The 22508-nt window shown below is 40.3% G+C and overlaps 1 protein-coding gene across 2 annotated transcripts in view; it reads right to left on the bottom strand.

Annotated features, from left to right (window-relative positions):
• gsap (gamma-secretase activating protein) overlaps positions 1 to 22042 on the bottom strand; it is a 92259-nt gene extending 70217 nt beyond the window's left edge. For both annotated transcript variants that reach the window (XM_080420735.1, XM_080420736.1), the window contains exons 1-15: positions 21465 to 22042; positions 20493 to 20563; positions 16964 to 17020; positions 15791 to 15860; positions 14675 to 14722; positions 14278 to 14366; positions 12108 to 12177; positions 11527 to 11576; positions 10554 to 10664; positions 8331 to 8387; positions 7654 to 7700; positions 6652 to 6737; positions 5441 to 5518; positions 4652 to 4744; positions 3338 to 3430 (exon numbers count right to left, since the gene is read on the bottom strand). In XM_080420735.1, coding sequence (XP_080276861.1) covers positions 3338 to 3430; positions 4652 to 4744; positions 5441 to 5518; positions 6652 to 6737; positions 7654 to 7700; positions 8331 to 8387; positions 10554 to 10664; positions 11527 to 11576; positions 12108 to 12177; positions 14278 to 14366; positions 14675 to 14722; positions 15791 to 15860; positions 16964 to 17020; positions 20493 to 20563; positions 21465 to 21621 — 1177 coding nt within the window. In that variant the 5' untranslated portion in view covers positions 21622 to 22042. The remainder of the gene's footprint in view (positions 1 to 3337; positions 3431 to 4651; positions 4745 to 5440; positions 5519 to 6651; positions 6738 to 7653; positions 7701 to 8330; positions 8388 to 10553; positions 10665 to 11526; positions 11577 to 12107; positions 12178 to 14277; positions 14367 to 14674; positions 14723 to 15790; positions 15861 to 16963; positions 17021 to 20492; positions 20564 to 21464) is intronic.
• Between the last annotated feature and the right edge of the window lie 466 nt (positions 22043 to 22508).

Here is a 22508-nt window from a genome sequence, read left to right as displayed (position 1 = left end):
ATCATGACATGCGTTTTGCTAAACTATGGTCCAATTTATTTCAAAATTGACGATAAAGTAGGCTATTCTCTAGGAGGGGCGGGATGATTTGATTGACAAGCTACACAACCAATAGCATTCATTCCCCGCCCCCACTCTTGATTGACAAGCTACCCAACCAATAGCATTCTTTGGGGATTGTTTTCCGGTTCCTGTTCCCGACGTGCTTTTTGGATTGTATTTGAGATGGCGGATTTCAAATTCCTGAACAATCGGCTTCATTTTCGGTCTGTAGAAGCCAGCGGTCTGGCTTTGTCCATCTCTTTTATACAGTCTATGGTCTGGACTTGCTACCATTTGAACCAGCAGTGAATGGGGACACTAACAAACATTGAATTACCTTTAATTCAACTGGTTTAAACATGTGTCGTGTAACTGTACAGGATCTGTACTTGTTGTCATTGTGGTGCCTAGTTTGGTTCATTATTACCCGCTGTCTTTTTAGCTCTAGACCCAGGATGGTTGCTGATATTTATTTATTTTTTAAGTTTAGGCTACATCACGGATGTAGGCTATTGCTCTTAGCCCTTAGTTGGTTTAATCTAGGCCTCTACGGCAGCCAGGAGAGTCCCGAAGGCAGGCTACTAAGTTAACATACGTTTTATTTATACAGTAACATGGCTTTTTTTGTAGTTGATTGCATTAAATTCATTTAAAACGTATTGCTGTTGTCCGCTGGATTACTTTTAGGCAATTTTGTTGTTCTACATAACTTATTTCAGAGGTTTATTACTACACAAGCAGCATAGATACACACGGAGATAGACGGGAACGCCCAGGAAAGCCCCATTCGATTTTGTCTCGGGGGGAAAACACAACGATCTGCCTCATAGAGTTACATCATACACAATCGTTTGGATCACTTTCAGAGCTATTTTATGGACGAACATTGTCAGCCAAGAAAAATCCATCAGAAGGACAGCTGGAACACAATCGTCCACTCGCCCTCGGAAAAGCTGACTTATTATTAAGATATATGTGACTAAAAAGACCAAACATTGACAATCTATGAGCTCACAGCGCGTCGGAACGCGACGCGTTGTAACTGTGAGCTAGATTGGCAATGTTTGGTTTATGTTCCCCCCAGAATACGTAAGCTGGGGTTCATGTGGTTTATCAGATTATCCTTATATCTTATTGCAGAGGTCTTCAACAGGGGGTCTGCGACCCCTAAGGGGTCCGCGGAGGTACTGCAGGGGGTCCGCGAAATTGTTGTTTGATTAAACAATATTTTTGTTTTAAAAAAAAAGAAAAAAGAAAAAGAAATTCCCCAAAATGTCAAATTGTCTTTAAACATAACATGAATCCATAGCAAACAGATAAATGGAGGCACAATGAACAATATCATGGTATGTTTATACATATTTTGTAGAGAATTTTTATTTTGCACACCTACTGGGGCAGGTGCGTAGGAGCAGGCAATATAAAACACAATTGTATACATAAATATACAATGTATGTGGTAGCCCCCCCTACCCTACGAGGTAGGGGGTCCCTGCTCCATCTCCCCATCAGTTTGGGGGTCCCTGGCCTGAAAAGGTTGAAGACCCCTGTCTTATTGCATTAGTGAAGTTTCAGCACAAGCACCACTGAGACCGGAGATCTGTTTCCCTCTTTCCAGCTCCGTCTGAATACCAAAACACTCGCCCCAAAACACAGTCGCCCCGGGGCAAACCCGCCGGTATTCACCTGGTATTCCTAAACGTAACCTCAGTAAAACTATGACTAAACTGCTAAACATAACCTTATTCCTAAACTGAACCTCAGTAAAACTATGCCTAACCCTGAACTTATTTCAAACCGTAAAACAAATACAAGAATACAAGAACCGCTGGTTGGTGAGAAAAATGGGGGCGAGCGTGTTTTGGGGCGAGTCTTCTGGTTACCTCTCGTCTCGCTCCTTGTTACAAAACATGTTTACATATGCAGTGTTTAATCGCCTGGTAGAGACACTATTACAAGATATGATCAATTAAACTTACCATAATATCAAAACCCAACAGCCATTAAGTCATCAATAATGTTTATAGTGAATTTGAAGTACAGTTTAGAGACTGTTTTGTGAACGGCACAGACGCCATTACCATTTGGCGAAGTGCGTCATTTAATATCATGCAGGATTTACACACTGCTTTAGCTCCGTCTTCATTGCCAGATTAACAATTGTGTTTTCTGTAGTTTTTTAAACGAGGATAGCTGGGTTTGGCTTGTAAATCGCTGCATGTTGCGTTTCCAAACTGTAATGGCGTCGATGTCTCCTGTACTTGGAATTCACTAAAACGTGTTCTATAAACATCATTGATGAATGAATGGCTTTTGCTTTTTGATATTATGATAAGTTTAATTGATCATTTCTATAGAAAATGTAATAGTGTCTCTTACCAGGCGATTAAATCAGATAACCTCGGGCCATTGTGTTGTGTTGGATCCTCTGTCCAGTCAGGACAACATTCCAGTCGGACTCTTGTTTAATTTGCTAATGTGGCATTCCTTGACGAGTGGCAACAAGGTTCTGTGCCTGTGATCTGGCAAGCCATGACGCCTGCTTTTAAATTGGTATACTTTTACAGCATATGAGTTTGAAAACCCCACATCCCTCTGTCTATAACAGCTGGGGGAAATCTGTGTTTTCCCCCGAGCGACTCCGCCCCCCTAGGTACGACCCACTGATGACACTACGCCGTGTGGATGTATAGTAAATTACCTAAACTTATGAAATGCTGGATTCAAAGCCCTTCTGCCCATATTCTGTGCACTGACTGACAAGGGACAGGTGAATGTAATCAGACTGGAAGGTTTGCTGGTCTAGCCTATACACAAATCTACAACCAAATACCCCTATACACAAAATGCTACACACACACAAAATGCCTAAAATGATTTATACTTTTAACTTATAAAGTGGTTTGTAGGTAGGTGTTGCCTACTAGGAATGTGTTCCTTCTGGGTCTGGCAGAACCAGGTCTCCTGGTTTTGTTTCTATAAGACAGGTTCTGGATTTGTTTCCATATGGAGACTCGATTTCTCATGAGGTTCTCAGAACCTAATTTGGGGCCTGCTCAGGAGGTGGAACTAACCCTGAGTTCTGGTAAACCCAGAATTATTTTTTTAAATAGCGGAAATAGACGATCTACAAGCTCACAATGCATCACACTGCAACGCGTTGTGAGGTTGTTGCTATTTTGGGCTTTTTTTAATGAGTTTTATTTTTTAATTATGATGATGTACCTCTCCCTGACATACAACGTTAGTGTACGTCATGTGTGTATACAGTGACATAGAAGGAAGGGAGTCTTACCGGACAGGAAGAGAGAGTGACAGAGCATCTCCTGTTGTCTGCTGTTGATGCAGTGAAGGAAACACCCAGATACACACACCAGCATGTAGAACCCTGTAAAACACACTAGTCTGTCAAGGGGCTGTGTGTGACTGTGTGCATGCGTGCGTTTGCAGCCACAAGAAGTGCACATATATCTTGTGCACATATATATATATATATATATATATATATATATATATATATATATATATATATATATATATTTAACTGCTCAATGTACAGTTCTATATTATAAGACCATTCAGCAGCAGCCTGACAGCAGGCGGCCTGACAGCAGGCGGCGCAGACTTTTCTGGCTCTTCCTGAACACACCTGTGGATTATACCAGGGACAATTACTTGGACTTTAGCCCCCCCTCGGACACACCTGTGGACTACACCAGGTACAAATGACTTTTTGTTGCACTCCCTCATGGAGCTACATGCGGATTATACTAGGGTCAGTCCACTCTAGGTGGACACGCACTGACCTTTTGCACCTTAATCCCTTGTATAACGCACTGACTTTTTTTGGGTCTTTTTATTGTGCTCCTTTTCCTCTAAGCACCTTAACGTCCTTTGTCTATCATGCACAGTATAAGTATAACATGCACAGTATACAATACATTGCTGCTATGCTCAGGCACCTTAGTTTAGTTTTTTAGTTTTTTTATTATCTCAGGTAATTTGTAAATATGTAGATAACTTGTCTGGCCTTCTGTTGCTCTCTTGTTTTTGATCTCCTTCCCACCTGCCCCCCACCCTCTTCTTCTCCCCCCCCCCCCCCCTCTTCTTTCTATGGAAACTAACGTTGCGATGGGAACGATGTACAAAAAAGAATTTCACCCACTTTTTTACCTTGTAAACCTGTGATGTGACAATAAAACTGATTCTGATTCTGATTCTGACCTGATTGAGCACCTGATCTGGTCTCAGACAGCATCAGAGAAGTACAGGAAAGGACAACAGAAATGTTTAAACACAGTACTGTGAATCTAGACTGGTTTCATCACAATGACGCAGATGTCGGTTCATTGCAGGATATTCCAGATATTGTGTTCATTAATGAAATTTGAAAAAATGTTAAAAATGTTTTTTTAAATAATGCTGCCCATTTGATCTTTACATGGACATTTGTTTAATTACAGCCAAACTTATGAAATATAAGCCTTTGGTAAAACATCAATGTGTTATATTTTTTTGCCCTCTGTGAGTTAATTATGCATGCGCTTCTTGTGCACATCAAAATGAAATAATTCAAATGTAGTGTGTGTGTGTGTGTGTGCGCACAAACCCATGGGGAGGAAGAGAGGATGAAGCTGGGGGTGTGTCTCTGTCTGATGGGGGCTGTTGTTGTTCAGAGCTACTCTGAAGGTCTTACTGCATCCTACACACACACACACACACACACACACACACACACACACACACACACACACACACACACACACACACACACACACACACACACACACACACACACACACACACACACACACACACACACACACACACACACACACACACACACACACACACACACACACACACAGTCCTCAGATATCTCCTGACCATCTCTCACATTGACTGTTGAGCTGCAGTGAACCGTATGATTGGACAAATGCTATTTCGGGTGATTGACACATGCAATAGTATGCGTAGCTGCGGGCGGCCATATATATAATAAGTATAAATAAGGCACAACTCCGTCCCCGACCCCTAAACCTAACTTCTAAATGCTTAATCCTAAACCCGACCACTAAACCTAACCTCTAAATGCCTAATCCTAAACCCCAACCTGAATTCCTCCTAATTGTAAACTCCCCAAATAATATTGAACCATAAACCAACAATTTATCTTGTTGTGAGGACCAGGAAAACTGTCCTAACAATGTCTGTTTCTCAACACACACACACACACACACACACACACACACACACACACACACACACACACACACACACACACACACACACACACACACACACACACACACACACACACACACACACACACACACACACACACACACACACACACACACACACACACACACACACACACACACACACACACGCCTACCTTTGTGAACCAGGACAATGGTGTAGGTTAGCTCCTGGTTGTCATTTGGAGGCTGGCTGTAGCACACACACATACTTCCTGTAAACATCCACAAGAGGGTGCTGTTACCTACGTCAAAAGACACTTCTGTCTTTTTTACTGGTTCAGTGGCTCTGAAACCTTTTCATTTCAAACCACCCCCATAATGTACAAATGGAACCTTACTTTGTACACTCTCAGAGTAACAGACCTGTAAGGGTCCATTTGGAACACCCTCTAGGAAGCCTGAGGGTCCCTGGAACCCACTTTGAGAACCACGTAACTTAGTTTGGTTTTGGTTTTATTATATTTACTTTACTACAGTATTTTAGCTCAGTTAGCGAGCCATGTGTTTATTGAAAATAAACACAGGGCGTAGGTGGACATCAGTGTATAATTATTAGGCATTGTAGTGGAAGCATTCATTGAGACAAATAACTCAAATCAAGAAATGTAATACTTTTTACATAAAGGTCAAAGAAGTAGTTATTATTTTTGTTTAGGCTCTTGTATGTATATTTACATTGGTTTTGATTCAGCCACAACGTACGTAATGTATATCATATATGACATCAAATCACATATGATTGGGACCCTTGGTATGTTTACAGTAAAACAAATCATGATATTCATATTTAACATGCCTTCAATTTCCTCATCACGTGAATCTATCAATTGTCCTTTCTGCTAAAAGCTCATGAGTCTACCCTAAAAAGGGCAAGTTCTGTCTTTAAATAAGCAAATAAACACCTGACTTGGTGCCATTGACAAACTCACTAGCTTCTTGTTGTCACCTGTTTTTATTGATGCAAAATCTTGTTTAGCAACTGATTCAGCTCATTTCAATAGATCAGGTCATTTCATATATCATATTGTCATTTATGTATATAACAGCTAGTATTTCATGAAGGCAAGCTTTTTGGTATTTAAAAATGTGGTTGATCAAGTCGATTATGTGATTCCCTCATTTGTATCGTAATTTAATTTAGCATGACGTTCACTTACTCTCTTGTTTTTAGGCACAGGCATTGTCAAAGACAGAGGGAAAAGTATGAGATAAATGAAAAAATATTATTATTATGAAGGCTTTGTGTGTGTGTGTGTGTGTGTGTGTGTGTGTGTGTGTGTGTGTGTGTGTGTGTGTGTGTGTGTGTGTGTGTGTGTGTGTGTGTGTGTGTGTGTGTGTGTGTTACCTATAGTATTAGTAAACACCTCCATCCTAACCAGCTCATGCTCTGCTCTCTCCTGGTGGTAATGATCAAAGCCCACATTCACAAACCTAGTAGACAAACACAAGTATACAAAGCTAAATAAGTGTAGACAATAATAAGCCACACGCGCGCACACACACACACACACACACACACACACACACATCAAATAAAATAAGACAATCAATCAATCCTACTTCGCCGTTTATTATCATGCATTATTCCGTCTCCGTCGGGCAGAAACCTCGTAACTCCATATTTAAACATGTTACATTGTTTTCCCCCAGTAAATGAATGCGGAACAAAAGCCGTAGTCTGATGTTTTCATTTTTCTGAAATGTTTTTGACTAGTGAAAGTGGTTAACCAATGAAAAGTATTACAAGAGCTTTGTGACTAAATAATAACCACATTGGATCCATTGCAACAAGGCTTTTTTTTACATTTCCTGTACAAAGTTTCTACCCGACAGTGAGTCTATACCAGTGGTTCTCAACCTGTGGGTCGAGACCCCCAGGGGGGTCCCCACGGACCCCACATGATTTTGGGGGGGTCCCCACATGACAGTGAAGTGACAATTTAAGGACTTTTGAGACCTTTTTTAATACCTTAAAAGAAATTATATGTAAAAATGATATATATTTTATAAAAGTAATCAACAAACAATACTATATACTATAATAAAAACTGGTCAAACATTGGCCAAATTGTCAAATAATATAGTTTTAAAAATACCCTCACAACAAGCTCACAACTATTTTCACAATATGTTATCTGTGGAACCAAGTCAAACTAAATGTAATGCCTACAATTCCACGTGCTTGTTGGGGTGGGGGGTCCCCAGTTCAAATATGATTATTTTGGGAGGTTCCAGGTTCAAATATGATTATTTTGGGAGGTCCCAGGTTCAAATATGATTATTTTGGGTGGTCACAGCCTGAAAGGGTTGAGAACCACTGCTCTATGCCAACAGCTAATTGTCTCACCTCATTGAAGGGAAGGGATTTGGGGGCAGCTCTATTGTCAGCTCAAACTGTTAAAACAACACAAATTTACTCACAGAAATGTATATTTTACAACATTTTCAATTTGTAAACATCACAATGAACTAGGGGTGTGCCAAACGATATGATACGATATTTGGCTCACAACTTCGATACGATTTCGATACGATACGATACGCACTTTTTTATTATGAAAATATATGGGGGAGAAAAAATGCAAACAAATAATTATGTTTTTGCATTATTCAGACGCAAACTTGTAGCTTTTCAGCTACAATAGCCGTTTTGAATCCAAATAGGGCAATAGTGTGACACCTGACCCGAAAAAAACAACATGTTGTCAGCCTTTTCACCTCGGGCTGTTTGCATGCCTGATTATTATTATTGTTAAAAAAAATATATATATACATATATTTTTTTTTTAACGATATTTTGTTTCCCCAAAACGATACATATCGTCGCGAAAACGTATCGCGATATATCGCGGGACGATATATCGGCACACCCCTACAATGAACGTATTTTTGTCAAATCAAATAATATAATCATAATCATAAAATCAAATAATATACTGTATATTATATTCATTTTTTATATAATAATAATATCATATAAAAATATACAGTTTAAAACAATTCATGATATGTTGGATGTCTTACCACGGTCTCACAGTTGTGGGTGGGGTAGAACTGGACCGCTCGCAGCATATATTTGTCCTGTAGGTTCACATAATAATAATATTATAGGTTCACATTATCACATATAATACCAATATATTTCACTTTATAGTTCATTATCACACATAGTGTGCCGCGCTAGGAGCTTATATCTGCTATTTTTATTTAGCCAAAGAAATCATAAAATGACACAGATGCGTCTTAATGGATTAAAGTGGTTGACATAATTTCTATGACCTTGTTGAATCACATGGCTGTGACACCAGCATCTCTCGTTGGTCAATGTACTGGTTAACTGTGAACAGAAGCTTGTTCTATATACACCACTGGTTCTCAAAGAGGGGTCCGTGGACCCCCAGGGGTCCTTGAAGGGGTTTCCAGGGGGGTCCCCAGCAAAATGTGTTACTATAGCATAAAAATCCGTTAAATCATTTAAAGGGATATTTCACTTTAAAAAGAAATTGGGTCATTTTAACGTCTACTCAGGCTTTTGTGAACACCCTGGACAGTTTTTAAGTTGCTTGATTCAGTATTTAGATATTTGATATAAATTTTATCAGACATGCCCCCCGTGTCCTCACCTTCTAATACGTGAGGACACCGTGTTTTTGTCTCCGCTGGAGGCAGAGAGTATGTTTTCGCTTCGTCCCGCTGTGTGTTCCCCCCCCCCTAGCCAAGCTAACATTGGTCAAGCTCCACGTGACACGTGACAATATGTTGACACCAATGCTTTTGATTGGCTAGAGGGACGCATGACGAAATAAAATCCTATAAATAGGTGTGTCAGGATCAATCAGTCTTGATTGGAACAGTACCTTCCAGTACAAATCACCCGTCCGTGCGTGTGTGTGTCCCTCTGAGAACACCTAACACAACAACAATGGCGTTCCTGAAGAAGCAAAGTGATGGCCGTTTTGCTAAAGACATAGACTATCTCCTGGCAGCTCAGTACATGGTGGAAGCACAACAAGTCAAAGATCAAATTCAGATATCCCTACGCCATAGCCGTTTGATTAAAATAGCACGGGTCTGCTGGCGGAGACTTGTGCTCCGAGGAGCACATTTTCTAGTTTAAACTACTTTTTTCTTTCATTTTTGGGCGGTGAAACCGCCCCTATATGTGAGGTTTGGATATTTGCACACCAAATCCTGCGCTGTGATTGGCCACCAGTGTGACCACTGTGACCACACCGCCCACTTCACACTGGGTGTGATTTTTTATATACTTTTTGGAAAATGAAAAAAAAAATTAAACAATAAAAACATTAAATAAAATAAATGAAAAAAGTAATCGAAAAAACACGGCCCCCTCACGTATTAGGAGGGCAGGATGAGTCACCAGAACCAGGAACGGGTGTTTTTGATTAATCTAACATGTTAAAAATGGAATTTGAAGTTATAAGAGTTTGTATAGAAAGGCGGTGTGTCTGATAAAAATGTATATCAAATATCTAAATACTGAATCAAGCAACTCAAAAACTGTCTGGGGGGCTCTCAAATGCCTGAGTAGACGATAGAATTACACAATTCTTTTTTTAAAGTGAAATATCCCTTTAACTCCTACTTTATACTTGGGATATTTGGAAAATGGCAGATCTACAAGCTGGCGACACGTTGTCAGCTTGAAAATCAGCTATTTTATTATCTTTTTGAAAAGATTTTGAAAACGTGTGAGATTTTCTTTTTGTTATTACATTTTTATTGATTTTTACATATTGAATAATTTAGAAAACCACTTTAAGACTAATCTTCTCAAAATGGGGGTCCCTGGTACAGAAACATTTTCAGATGGGGGTCCTAGGCCAAACGCATATTCATTTGGGGGCCCTTGACATGAAATGTTTGAGAACCACTGCTCTTCACAGTAAAGTCCTCAACAATTTTACAAATAGATAAATGAACACTGAGGATTTTATTGTGTAGTATTATTTGCCAATTAACGCCTCATCTGACCACTTAACCTAAGTGGTCAGATGAGTGGGCCGCGTGCATGTTTCAGAGAAAGTTTATTTTAATGATCAATCAATCGATTGTGGGATCAATGGAACCAATGTCAAGTTCATATTTATTGTTGAAATTATGACTTTAAGGTTTTACATTGTTTATTTTCAGATTAATGTTATGATATCATTCAAATTGTAGTTTTTTTGCCAATCATTTGGGGGCCCACTTGCAATATCCTCACGGCCCACGTGTGTGTTTTACCTTTAGTGTGAGGTAGTACAGTCTTTGCGCGTGTCCATCCCACTGCACCCAGCTGATGTCTTCTGCTACTCTGTCCACTGCTTTAGACAAACGGTCTGGATTCACCATCACCTGGTTTCCATTCAACACACACACACACACACACACACACACACACACACACACACACACACACACACACACACACACACACACACACACACACACACACACACACACACACACACACACACACACACACACACACACACACACACACACACACACACACACACGGTTAAGTGTTTAGGTCAGTTGTTCTCAAACCTTGTTCATGTCAAGGACCCCCAATTCATATGTATTTGTCGGCAGCACGACACGTTGTGAGCTTGTAGATTGGCTATTTTCGGCCCTGAGTTGTTTATTGTTTTAATAATCTACAGAGGCACAGTGGAGCACCAGTACTAGTTACAAATATGTCCCCTTTTTTATAATGGTTATAGGTTATATCACATTAACACGCACACACACACAGTCAGTCACACACCAAGGTCAGTGACGCAGACTGTGGACATGACAGAGAGAAAGAGAAGGATTGTTTAGAGTTATTTCACTCCAACAAAAACAACGAGGCACAAAGTGCGATGTGTGTAAGTCAAAGTGATGTTGTTTTTGCTCTTATTAAACAGAAAACAAATAGACAATTTTGAGCACTTCAATATATTACCTGTATCTGTAATAGTATGTGCCAGGGACCCACCCCTTACAAGATGAGAGTTGTTAAAATGTTTCAAAAAAATATTCCAAGTAAACATTTTCAAGATGTGTTTGAAAATAGCGACCTTCACAAGTTCACAACGCGGCTATTTTTAAATAGCCAACATATATATAGGTGTTAAAGTGGTTGATCACATTTTTTAAGCTATATTAGCCATCTTTCCAGGAAGGACCCCACTGGCACTTTGAGAACCAGTGGTGTCTAGAGAAGCCTTACCACTCTGTAGCCCTCCTGTTTAGTCAGATGAACATGATACTGATCCGCATCTGAAACAACACACACACACACACACACACACACACACACACACACACACACACACACACACACACACACACGTTTGGTTGCAGCAAAATACGCTTTCTACAGAAACCTTAATTCAACAGGACTGTTGCAGAAATACTGAGAACTTAAAAGCCTCACTATGTAACTTTCCTGAAAATGAATAAAATGTAATGTTGTCCAATCCGTATGGTAGAATATGTTAATACAATATAACTTATACAATTGGGGTGGTTGTATTTGGTCTCCCAGTCGCTGCTCTTCTACTGCGACATTTAGATCGTGTCAACGGTCATGTCTCACCTAGACACATGATCTGGCATTCAATTTCTCCCCTGAGCAAGCAGGCAGGCTCTACTAGCTCAATGACAAAAATGTCATCACTTGCGCATGAAACCGGGTACAAATCCGGCGTAGAAGAGGAAAGTTACATAGTTGCAGCTTTAAAGACAGGTTAGTAGAGCAGATAAGGATTGATTATTCATAATAATTCAGGGAGAAAGAGAAAAACTCACATCCGTCCTCAGCTAGCAGCAGTAAGTGACTCTCCATCACTGTGGTCTTGTCTGTCTCTGGGTAGAGAAACTGGAAAACAAAACACAGCGCAGCACTAGTCAGTATCTGAATGAGTGTTTTTGTCTTTTAAAAAAATACCATATCGGTGTCAATGCATGTCATTGTCTATTCGCAGCGTTCATCATATATAAATGTAATTTAGACCGTTTATTTATTTTAGATTCTCATTAAAACATTACTTAACGTTTCATAGACGTTTGAAGATTCCTCCAATCTTTTCTCCAGGGACTCTTTTGGCTAGAATTCTCAAATCACATCAGTGCTTTAAAATGCATAACTACGCATTGGAGCGTTGATTTAATCTGTGACAACCAAGTTTCAAGTCTCTGCAAGTAGATTTTCATACCATATGTTGAAATTAATGGAATCCAGTGGTTTCTTCAAAAAATTTAAACAAACATTTATGGTTTGGAAAATGGTTGGCACTTAGCCAGGAAAAATTTTAAAACGGAAAAAGTACCATCTTTTAAAGTTTAAAAGATGGTACTTTTTCAGTTTTTCATTCGTCTGTGGAGTTGACATTACTCCTCTAGTTCACCAACGTTTTCTTTCGAGACCCACATTTTGTGGTCTCTTGTATAATCGACTAACCACTTGACCCTGTATTAGACTTTGTTGTATAACGGTGGCGTAGATCGCTATTTTCAAAAAGCCAATGTGTATATACATAGGTTTAACTGATTTTGATGCTATATTAACTAATATTGCTGGGGACCCCATGGAACCCCCCCCCACCCCAAGGACCGCTGAGGGGACCCCACTTTGAGAACCAACACCTATTGTTATATAAACCAGGGGTTCCCAAAGTCGCGGGACACTGACGGTGGGGTCGCGAAATTATTTTGGGTATTTAACATTAATAATAGTAATAGTAGTAATAGTAGTAATATTAGTAATAGTACATTTTACCATTTTAATACATTAGAAATGCGCACCGAACAAGCAAGTTGATGTGCATAAATTACCTCCAGGCTTAGGTGGGGTCGCGAGTCAATGGCCGCATTATTTTGGGGTCGTGGGCTGAAAAGTTTGGGAACCCATGATATAAACTATTTGGTTTTGTTCTTCCCAAATTAAGCATGCAAACAAACAGGAAATGGTGAGAGCAAGAGAAGGTTAAGACAGCACCAGTGCACTCCGTGTTTCAGCTATTTAAATCCAAGACATTTGAAGACCATCTACAGAATGGACGCTATGACCCATTTCACCGGTGAAATGTCAACACATCTCACACTGTATCTACGGATGCAGAGAGAGGGCTGAAGTAAAACCCATGACCTGCCACTGAAGACGGTACAAAATAAATTGAACCGTGAGCAGGGGAAGGTGCACAACTGAAATGTCAACCTGTTTATAGACTTTGATGGGGACTAATATATATATATAAATACACACACACACATTTGTATTACAATACTTGTGATGACATTAAAAAACGAAGGGCGTCAGCAGTGCTGAAGCGTGATAGGTGTAAAGTAAGTACATTTTACTCAAGTACTGTACTTAGGTAATTTTTTTTTGTATTTTTACTTCCCTAGAGTATTTCCAGTGTTCAGTACTTTTACTTCTACTCCACTACATCTCAGAGGCAAATATTGTACTTTTACTCCACTACAATTATTTGAAAACTTTAGTTACTAGTTACTTTGCAGATAAAAATATATTATATTATAAAACATACATTAACCACTTCAGCCCTATCTTATACATAAGCTATTTTGCTAGTCTGACCACTTCAAATGCTCTAATCTTAAATTAATAACCGAATATAGCCCGTCTACAAGCTCGCGACGCATTGAGAGCTTGTAGATCGGCTATTTTTGCTGCGCAACATGCTTCCATAGAAGACATGAAGGCTTCTATGGAATCCAAATGACTGAAATCAGACGTGGCGACTGAGAACTTTAATCATCCATGTGTCATCTGCTGCTGGGGCTTCAATAAATAAGAGTTCCTATAAGGACCGAGTGAGTGCTTGTGATCTTTTCAAAGATACTGTATCTGCCAGAACCGTGCAACCCATAAACGTGAAGTGTGAACTATTCAACTGACGAGTGCTTGCATTCTCTTTTTCAAGACAGCCTTTACCAGTCAGGTGCTGCAAAATACCTGCACTCTGATTCTGCAGTCTACTGCCTTCAGGACTCTGGTGTTGTTGATGGGATAAATCTCTATGAGGAGAGTCAGACATTTTGATACTACAGGGAGAGAGAGAGAGAGAGAGCGAGAAAGAGAGTAAAAGAAGAGAAAGAGGAAATGAAAGGTTAGGTAAAGAAATGGACAAACAAGAGTGATAAATAATATACAGTGGCATATATTTAATTAAACATGCCACATTAACGTCAACTGAAACATCAGGCAAAATATCTAAAGGCACTGGTTTATAAAAAAAAATCTGAACAGCAAACACGTCTGTCTCACACACTGTATCTCAAAGAAATTAGAGACTTTTTGAGAGAGAGCTAGAAAGAGAGAGAACGTGTGAGTGAGTGAGTGAGTGTGTCACCTGGTTTGAAGCGCTCCCCTGCACCAGTCCTCTGTGCCAGGCTGACGGCTGAAAGACAACATGCAAACCAACAGTAATGTTGTCTCATATCACATAGTTTATGCTGTATACTGTAAAAAAAAAGTCTGCCAATCTACCAAACTTTTCTCTTGCCCTGCTGTAACCTGTATCCATTTTGTGGTTCCACTAAAAAAATACCATTCATTTTTCCCATAGAGATTTCCAAAAATATTGATATAAATTATTTTAAGTCATGATGTTTGACGTTTATTTACAAATTTGCTTGGGTGGATAATTTATTATGAAAACCAGATCCACTCTCCCCTATGTTATCTAGTACAGTGGTTCTCAAAGTTTAGTACGGGGACCCCCAGGGGTCCTGGAGGAGGTTAGAGGGGGTCCCCATCTAATGATTGGTTAACTGTGAGAGTGTACAAATGGTACCAAAGGGACCTGTGGGGGTCCATGGCCTAAGGCATAGTAAACTGCGGGGATTCCTTGAAATGAAAAATCTTGAGAATCACTGATCTAGTGGGAACTGATCCTATAAGCCATTGGTTCTCAAAGTGGGGTCTGGGGAAACCCCAGGGGTCCTTGGGGGGGGTCTAGGGGTCCCAAGCCGAAGTAATTAACATAGCATCATAATCATTTTAACCACTTTATCCATTTATATGTTGGCTATTCAAAAATAGCAGATACTGTATACAAGATCACGGCACGTCACTTCCTGCCGCGCTGCGAGCTTGTGCTCTGCTATTTTTGAAAATATTTGAAAAATATTGAAATAATTTACAACTTTTATTCTGGGGGTCTCTGGCACAAAACCTTTTCAGATGGGGGCCTGCAGCCAAATATATATCAATCCTTGGCACGAAAATATTTGAGAACCACTGGTATAAGTAAGTGAGGACCACAGACAAGGTTCTTAACCAAGCCGTCTTCTGGCACAGTGATTATCGCATTTTCAAAGTTTGACACAAACGATGTGGACCAGATGGTTTCAGGTTAGGCCTGCTTTCTCACTGAACTGCTGACATATAAAATGGGTCTCCTCAGGTGTAAAAAAAACCTGTTGAAAAGTAGTTGGATTAGAGAGTAAATGTCTGAAGAACTCACCTAGCAGAGTCTCCTCCTTGTTAACAGAGCAGCTGCTCACACACATCTGCTTGTCAAATGTATACAGGAGCTGTAGGGGGGAGCGCGCGCACACACACACACACACACACACACACACACACACACACACACACACACACACACACACACACACACACACACACACACACACACACACACACACACACACACACACACACACACACACACACACACACACACACACACACACACACACACACACACCTTTGTAATACTATACTACTCCAACAATTTTATATGCCAATTTTATGAATGGCATTTAAAAAACAAAATTCATTCATTTTTAACCCTGAAGCCGAAAATACCCGACCTACAAGCTCTCAACGCACCACAGCGCAACACGTCGTGAGTTTGTAGATCGGCATTTTACGGTGCATGACAACTAAAGTATGAATCAGGCATAACGCCAGAGGCGGCGGGTGAGCTTGACAATTGGGAAGGCTGGGGGTCGGCCGCGAAGCGCGGGCGCCGAAATCCGTGCACGCGCGCTTTAAATGCGGTTTCTGGGCGGATTCTGTTAGTTTCTTTTTGGTTTTTGGTTACTTTATTTCGGTTATAGGGTTAGGATTAGGGTTAGGTTATTTAATTCTTATTTTTGCCTGATTTTACTGAATTATTATCAAAAATGTTACTAAATAATGCTGCGCACATATATTATATATAATTTGCACAATTCCCAGAATTTCATAGCCTAACATTTGGGAAGGCTTAGCCTACCCTAGCCTTCATTACCCGCCGCCTATGCTCCAACTTGTGGGGATATTTGGCCCTCTCAAGTATAGTAATACACACACACACACAGACGTCACATATGTATGACAAATGTTACATTCTATATACATACATACAGACATGTGCAGGGCAGGCAGGGTGTGGCAGTACAAACATATTGTATTTCCCCTCCAGCATTATAAAATAGAAAAGCTGACTCTTGGAGGAACAAAAAACACACAAGAAAACCTGTAAGTGCATTCCTCTTTTTTGTGTATGCTCATGAACCTACCTGAAGATTAGAGAGAGAGAAAGAGAAAGAGAAAGAGAAAGAGAAAGAGAAAGAGAAAGATAAAGAGAAAGAGAAAGAGAAAGAGAAAGAGAGAGAGAGAGAGAGAGAGAGAGAGAGACAGACAGTACCTTGTTCTGTTTTGTATTAGGGTCATATTTTCCAATCCTGGTGTTTCCTGTGGTTCCCTATCGGAACACAAAACAACATTAGAACAGAACAGAATAGAAGAGCATTTATGGTCAGGATCCTTTGCCTGCGGGTGTCGCTGGTGAGGGATTTTGCCTGTCAATCATCGCCTCTGCTCCGCCCCCCCCAAAGGAAAGGATAGGGGAGGGGAGGGGCGAGGAGGAGAGTGGGTGGGATTAATCGACTGTGACCTCACTGTCGAAGGGCCAAGCTCAGATTACTTTTCAGCCTAATTATTCAGAAAACCCCAGACCACAGAAAATCCACTGAATGTTCAAAGTTCAGATTTTTTGGGTGTAATTGAGGTCATAAAACCCCCCAAAAAACATAAAAAATAAAAAAAGTTAAAATGAATGTCATCGAACCTTTAATATAGTACAGTGGCTGACTTGCCAGTCTCCAGGCTTTCTTCAGAATAGGTTAGACACATAGATAGCACAAATACTGTCATTTTTAAGAAAGTGTAGCACATTGGCATAGACCAGGGGTCTTCAACGTTTTCAGGCCAAGGACCCCCTAACTGAGAGAGAGATGAAGCAGGGACCCCCTCTATATCGTATAAAATTGTGTTTCAGATTTTAAAAAAATTGTTTACGTGGTCTGCTCTTTTTTCCCTCTACTATGCCTCTTTGCCAAAAATAGCCGATCTACAAGCACCGGAGCGCACTCGCCTATTAGTTTGTATTGGCCAGTGCGCTCAGTGCTGTATTTCCGAACGCACCCATTGTGTAAATATGTGGATACCATGGTATCTTACCAGCTTCCATGTTATCTGTACTACTTGTGCCAGTTATTAAGGACAAAGCTGGGAAAATAAATAGCATTGATAATTACAGACCCATTGCTTTAGCTAGTATTCTCTCCAAAGTATTGGAGAAAATCCTGTTGGACAGACTGGATAGGTATATTACCACAGCTGACAACCAGTTTGGTTTTAAAAGGAAACACGGCACTGATATGTGTATTTTTGCTTTAAAGGACATTATAGCAAAATATAGAAGTCACAATTCCACCATGTTTCTGTGTTTTATTGATGCTTCTAGAGCATTTGACCGGTTGAATCATTTCAAATTATTTGACAAAATGTGCCAAAGAGGGGTACCCAAGTACATTATAAGGATACTAGCCTTTTGGTATGCACATCAGACTATGCAGGTGAAGTGGGGAGGTACTGTGTCCGAACATTTCTATGTTGGTAATGGTGTCAAGCAAGGGGGGATTTTATCTCCCCTATTGTTTAATTTATACATGGATGGTCTGTCTAGGAAACTGAACCAGAGTAAAACTGGATGTGTCATAGGTGATGCTGTAGTCAACCACCTTATGTATGCGGATGATTTAATTATCTTTTCCCCGTACAGTGCAGGCTTACAACAGCTTCTCAGGGTTTGCTCCCAGTATGGCATTGATTTTAATATTAAGTATAATGCCAAGAAGAGTAGCATCATGATTGTGCGAAGTAAAGATGATAAAAAGGCAGTATTTCCTAATTTTATTCTCAGTAGCAACATACTACTTGTGTGCAGTGAGATTAAGTACCTTGGACACTGTATATCCGATGATCTCTCTGATGACAAAGACATCCATAGACAAAGATGCAAATTGTATGCCCAGGCAAACATACTAATGCGGAAATTTCACAAATGCTCTGTACATGTCAAGGTATCACTCTTTAAAGCCTTCTGTACACCATTGTATACGGCTCACTTATGGAGTAACTACAAAGCCAGCAGCATGCGAAAACTAAAAGTTGCATATAATGATGCTCTACGGTTGCTGGTGAAAGTACCAAGATGGCACAGTGCCAGCCAGCTGTTTGTAAACCTGGGGGTACCTACCTGTTAAGCCCTGTTAAGAAATGTAATGTACAAATTCATATGTCGTCTTGAAAAGTCTGACAATCATGTTATTAAGATTTTAATTAACCCTGTCAAGAGTTCTACTCGGTTCTCTTCCATGATATGGAGACATTGGCGTAACAGCCTCTACTGACTTTGAACAGCTGTAGTTGGACTGTTTTTTCTTTTATGTGTTTTATTTTATTTTTATTATTTTATTGCTTTTACTGTGTGATTGTCATCCTGTTTTGTTGTATGGACCCTGAGTCTGAAATAAAGATTGAATTGAATTGTTGTTTTTTATTGATATTTCTCTCTCTTCCCCTTGCTCCCCCTGCCCCCGCTTCTTCTCCCTTTTTATGGAAATAACAAAAACGATGGAGCTTGCTTGCACAAAAACGAATTGCACCCACTGTTTTACACCAGTAAACATGTGATGTGACAATTAAGATGATTCTGATTATTTTGTATGTCTGTGGCGAAAACAAAGTAGTTTGATGAAAATGTCCATCCCAAGTGGTGATGACCCCTGGCTTAATCCCTCTCTGACTAGACCAAACAATGAGGGTTTTTCCCATGCAGGCTCTGTCACCATGAGGCTCCATGCTACATCGCCGCTGGTGGGACAGAAACCTTGTACCTCCATATTTCAACTTTTTGAGTTTTTTCGGTAAATGAATGCCCTTCACCGTTGTGCAAGAGGGTCATGTAAAAGTAGCGGGGGAAAAAACGATCTACAAGCCTACAGCGTGTCACATTGCGAGCTTGTAGATCTGCTTGTATTCTTCACTACCTTCAAAAAAAATTATGCATTTGTACGTTTTATAAATATTGAACCAATGAAAATTATCAACAAGAGCTCGTGACTGAATAATAACCACATTGGATCCATTGGAACACAGGTTCTTTTTTTCCCCCTCATTTCCTGAAACGTAACAGTTTTGGACATACAAGGTTTTTCAACCAGCAGCGACGACATGTGAAATGACACACTTGACCTGCCGATTGCCCTGGTCGACCCCACTGACCCCACTGATTACCTTGTGAGCCTGAAGATAAAAGGGCAGCCACACTGGTGTACACACAGAAGAATAAAGGTGCCAACTGGAACCAAAACTGGTTCCAGACTAAGTGCTTCTCAAGTCTAGGGTTATTTATCATGGACCCCTAAATTAATACATAGGCTATTTGGCCACGGACCCCCCCATCTGAAAATATGTTGTGCCACAGGGACCCCCCATACAAGTTTCAAAATATTAAATTTTTTCCCACAATTACAATTACAGGTATTGTGACACAAAGCAATCAAATACAGGCGTTGACATAAAAGACCACTTCACCAATTTTCAAGCCATCTTCATATACTTGGTCCTCACTAATGCTCATTATTATTATGGTACCATGTGTGTCTACTGTGTCTCAGAGGAGGGCTGTGGACAGTTCAGAAACCTGCCTACCAGTGACATCAATCATCGGCAGGCAGGCTTGGTCATTTCAAACAAGATTTCAAATGTTTTATTTTGTCTTTTTATTAATGCGAGAACAATAGCCCTGCTGGTCATTCCCAGACCCAGATTATGTATTTTGTGATGCCATTATAATCTGTATTAAAAGAAGACGTCAACAACTTTACCTTCCAAGAGTACAGGACTCCTCCATCTCTTTCTATGTTGAGGATGCGAGTGTCCACCAATCCGGAAAATTCTACAAGATCACAAGATGAGAATGGCATTAATTTGACTGTATATGTTATGGATGGATGAATGAATGAATGCATAGCAGTGATGTGTAGCATTAGTGGATGGCAGGTTGGGCTGCCTGCTACAAAGCTGAGTGACTGTCCTGCCTCAAAGTGTCAAATTGTCCGTGAACAAAATATTCAATCCCTTGTTCTCTTTCTACCCAGTCATTGTGAACAGTGTCAGTGTAAATGCTACTAATTTGAGTGATTTCTCCCATTTCTTCTCCTGTCACTTACATATTAAACACAAATGTGTGTGTGTGTGTGTGTGTGTGTGTGTGTGTGTGTGTGTGTGTGTGTGTGTGTGTGTGTGTCACCTGTAAGGTAGCAGATAGTTCCTCTGTTGTAGGCTACATTCCCATCCCATTGTATAATTTTGAACACATATAGCACACATAGCAGCACGACTCAATGGAAACAAAGCAATACTTACTGACATCATATCTGTGTGACATATATTGGACATTTGGACATATTTATGTTTTTTTTCCAGCTTCAAACAGAAGTTGAAACATAATAATGATGCAGCTTGAATCAAAAGTGTTTTTCGTGCAATGCAGGAGACATCTTGCTATGCAGTTAGATTGTGCTGATTATCAGCTAACGTTTAGGTCAGTCTTGTGGTTCTCAAAGTGGGGTCCAGGGACCCTCTGGGTTACTTAAGGGCAGTGGTGTAAAGTAACTAAGCACATTTACTCAAGTACTGAGTCTGTACTCGAGTGCAATTTTGAGGTACTTTTACTTTACTGGAGTATTTTAACCCTAGACTTGAGAAGCACTGGTCTAGTGTTATTGTTGCATCAATATTCAACCTTAGTCTGGGACCAGTTTTGGTGGTATGTTAAAAAAAAAGAGTTTTTTTACCTTTCACTCTGCCATCCGATGCTTCTTTCCTGCAGAGATCTGTCACCACATCTCTCTGTAGGTCGAAAGTCGGCTGGATCTTCAGCATGAATTCTGTTCCACCTCGTTGGTGGTTCTCCTGTCTTAGGAAGACAACGTCTTTCTTTCCCAACAGCATTTATCCCAAATGTAAAAAAAATGTTTTGATCACTCAATAAAGTGTTGATCATAAAATAAAATAAAATGCAAATGTTTGATCACTCAAGTCCGAGTTAAACTTCCTTGTTTTAGTCATTGTCGATACATTGTCGCCAATGTGTCGCTACAATGTATCAACCAAGGCAGAAGCGACACCTTGCAGTGTCACAGCTCTCTCTCATGTGACAGAGAGAGAGAGACGCTCGTAAAAGTTCCAACTTTTACGAAATGTCTACTTTGAACTGACCCAAATCTGTTGCTTTGTGCTGTCCTTTGTTCAATGATCGCCTGTTGACAATGACAACACGCGGAAATGTTTTCATTTCATGCTGGTGTGTTTAATCTGTCGTCCCTCCTTCCTCCAGGGGCCAGCGGGGAGCTTGGCTATTGTGAAGCCGACAGAAGCGTCACTACGGCCGGACTGGAATGTCTCACCGCCCCGCTGTATGGATGGCACACACACACACACACACACACACACACACACACACACACACACACACACACACACACACACACACAGACAGACACAATCGGTAACCAGAAGCCTCGCCCCAAAACACGCTCGCCCCAATTCTTTTTTGCGGACCCCTCGCCCCCAGCGGTTCTTGTATTCTTGCATGTTTTACTGAGGATAAGGTTAGAAATAATAAGTTTAGGTTTTTTCAAACTATGCCAAAACCTAAACTTATTTCTAACCTTATGGTAGGTAACTTTAGGCATAGTTTACTGAGTGAGGTCAAGTTTAGGAATTATGTTAGGTTACTGTTTAGGCATAGTTTACTGGGGTTAAGGTTTAGGAATACAGTTAGGTTTAGGCATAGTTTACTGAGAGGTTACGTTTAGGAATAAGGTTAGGTTTAGGCA

Source organism: Gymnoscopelus braueri, assembly GCF_963280865.1.
Source record: "Gymnoscopelus braueri genome assembly, chromosome: 23".
Taxonomy (NCBI): Eukaryota; Metazoa; Chordata; class Actinopteri; order Myctophiformes; family Myctophidae; genus Gymnoscopelus; species Gymnoscopelus braueri.
The sequence above is the reverse complement of the archived record's forward strand: the minus strand, read 5'-3'. Positions and strand labels throughout refer to the sequence as shown.